Consider the following 2,775-nt stretch of genomic DNA (forward strand, 5'->3'; position numbering starts at 1 on the left):
TGGCAGTTTCGACAGAATACAGACCACTTCGAATTATTTTATTCGATTATGGTAACGTGCCTATCACGTTGAGGTTAGCTACGCCGGGATTCGTTTCAGCAAGTAGATATCCATATATTTAAATGGACTTTGTTGGAGCATACGTAATCCTACAATGTAGCATCGTACTACAGATGGCGTTTACCGCGCCATTTGTAGTATTTTCTATTGGCGAAGAAGTTCAATTTTAAAAAATTTTGTGGAATAGGTGCAGTAAATCGAATTTAATACGCTTTCTTCTATTTTATTGGTTGCTCTTCTTCATTTTCCGCGCATTTCGTCAGAATTTAGACATAAAAAAAATTCCTTTCCGTTTCCAGCAACACGTACAGCCCAAAAAGGACTAAACTAAGAGGAAATTTCGCATTGGCCTCGTTGTGCACCCTAAAAAGTTTCACCTTAACCGTAACTACTTAATAAAGGTGATTTATTTTTTAGAGGATGTCTTAAAGAACCCGGAAGCGTTGTGGTGCTCCAGGGACGGAACGCACCTGTTATACGCCACATTCAACGACAGCGATGTGGGAACATTAATCTTTCCGTGGTTCTCGACAGGAGCTGTATTAGCAGCAGGAGGAACGAAACAACGAGCTCCCATATTCCCCCCTTCTAGATCTGTTAGATATCCAACGGTAAGGTGCTTATTCCCTATAATTCGTTTCGTTTAAACCGGGAATTCTCCTTCCTGCAATAAGACTATCGAAAACTACGGTAAGGTTCCAGAAAGTTCTTCATCACGGCTAGTAAAACTAAAAGAAGGTGGATATCGATAACAACATAGAATTAATGATCTAATTAAACATTATTGTGAATTAATATTCAACCCTCGTCAAACTTATGAGGTAAAAATTGTTGCTGTTGTTACACTCTGCCGGGAATTGAACCCATTGCTTTTGTTTTTCAGCTGTGAAAAGCATAGAAAACAGTAACCTATAACCGTTTTCACCTGATTTAACTACTACTACTACTACCACCTATTTCCCAAACTAAAAAAAATTTTTAAAGGAGTCATAGAAGTTACAGAGAGCTGCCCAGCAAGAAGAACTTTTTTAAAGACTTAGAGACGCTGCACGAGCTGTCTAAAGTGTTTTGAGTTAAAAGGGGATTATCTTGAGTAATAAAATTAGACAAGGCAAACACATAAAATACTTAAAATTCTGTACCATGCGGACTTGTGCCACGCAGAATGCTGATATATCAAGCGTGATAATAAATACAAATGATGCGAAAAACGCGGCTTTTATATACCGTCTAATGATGTCTGCAATAGGGCATGTTTTATTCATCTGGCAGGTACATCTGTGGATAACACTTTTTCTATCCCTTTATTCTGACGCTTGTACGTAAACAAATCAACTAAACTAATTTTTTTAACTATATCTATTGGATTTTCAAATTCGTAGATACGGGGGCCTTGATGTCATAAGAAACTAATCTAGTATCCAGTATTCTCCTTATTCTTTTCAATTGTAATGTAGGATCAAAGCCCGACCGGGTAAAAGTCTTTTTACTGTAGGTGGTTGTTCTTACAATAAAAGGACTTGTTACTCTATCTGACTTTGATTCTACATAATATATATTTTATTATCATTATAAATGGTAGGTTTTTATTGTAGTGAAGAGTCAAAGTCAAATAGGGTAATAAGTTCTTTTACTATAAAAACAACCACCAACAATAAAAGGACTTATTACCTTATATGGCTTTGATTCTGGTCTACCATAAAAACCTAATACTTGTAATAATTAAAGTATGTCATATACCGGTAATCGGAATTCCTACAATCCGAATTTCCCAGTAATCCGGACGAAAATTAAATTTTATGTTTTTATGCTATCTATGTATTCCATAATTTCGAACGTAACTTGAGACGAATTTTTCGCTTTAGGGAAAGTTCTCGACTGTTTAAAGCATCATTGAGACCGCACAAAACGTTAGTTCCTGCTGAAAAGCATGAGACAGTTCAAAAATTAAAAAGTATGATGTTAATGAGTTCCAAATTATTCAGTTTTTCAGTAATTCGGATTGTAATTTATTCGGATTAGTGAAGCTTTACTAATATAATCAGTTTTTCGCGTAGATACATATTAGCTAACATGAATATAATAAGATACAAACACCGATAATTAAAAATAAACTGAAAAGTTGACATTGATGTATTTTTTCTTTAGTCATCATATCCCTGTACGATTAGCTTCGGCTCCAAAAGTTCAACCGCAGAGGCTTCAGTACGTTCGCTGGATAAGCGACACCAATGCCTTATTAATCTTCTACGAAAACGATATTTACTACAGGGCATCGCCTGTAGACGAAACGGACACTAGACTAACTTTTACGGGACAGCCGGACGTCATTTATAATGGCCTTCCTGACTGGCTCTACCAAGGTAAACATTGATATTAAAAGTTTCTTAATTGAATGAGTTGCAATAAGTGACAGCTCCTAAAAAGATAGGCAAACGAAAAATTGAAAGGCGATAACTTTGAAAATCGTCCAAACCAATGAAATGTATTGGTGAAGGATAAAATAATTCGAAGTGGTCTGTATTCTGTCGAAACTGCCTGACGCGGATCGCGATTTCGATCTTTTTGGATCTCATCAGTGCGTCGCAGACAGCTACGACAGAACACAGACCAACTTTTACCTGCTGTCTTAACAGCGCGTTTTAGAAAATTCTACAAATGGCGCGGTAAACGCCATCTGTAGTACGATGCTACATTTTAGGATTACGTATGCTC

General features: G+C 36.5%; 1 protein-coding gene and 1 long non-coding RNA gene across 6 annotated transcripts in view; one reads left to right on the plus strand and one right to left on the minus strand.

The window, feature by feature from the left end:
* Positions 1-2,775, minus strand: part of LOC108737006 — an 88,474-nt gene that overhangs the window by 72,413 nt on the left and 13,286 nt on the right. The window lies entirely within an intron of this gene.
* Positions 1-2,775, plus strand: part of LOC108737004 (inactive dipeptidyl peptidase 10) — a 60,782-nt gene that overhangs the window by 47,700 nt on the left and 10,307 nt on the right. For all 5 annotated transcript variants that reach the window (XM_018469640.2, XM_018469638.2, XM_018469643.2 and 2 more), the window contains exon 8: positions 478-671. In XM_018469640.2, coding sequence (XP_018325142.1) covers positions 478-671 — 194 coding nt within the window. The remainder of the gene's footprint in view (positions 1-477; positions 672-2,775) is intronic.

Source organism: Agrilus planipennis, unplaced genomic scaffold (assembly GCF_000699045.2).
Source record: "Agrilus planipennis isolate EAB-ADULT unplaced genomic scaffold, Apla_2.0 scaffold98, whole genome shotgun sequence".
Classification (NCBI taxonomy): domain Eukaryota; kingdom Metazoa; phylum Arthropoda; class Insecta; order Coleoptera; family Buprestidae; genus Agrilus; species Agrilus planipennis.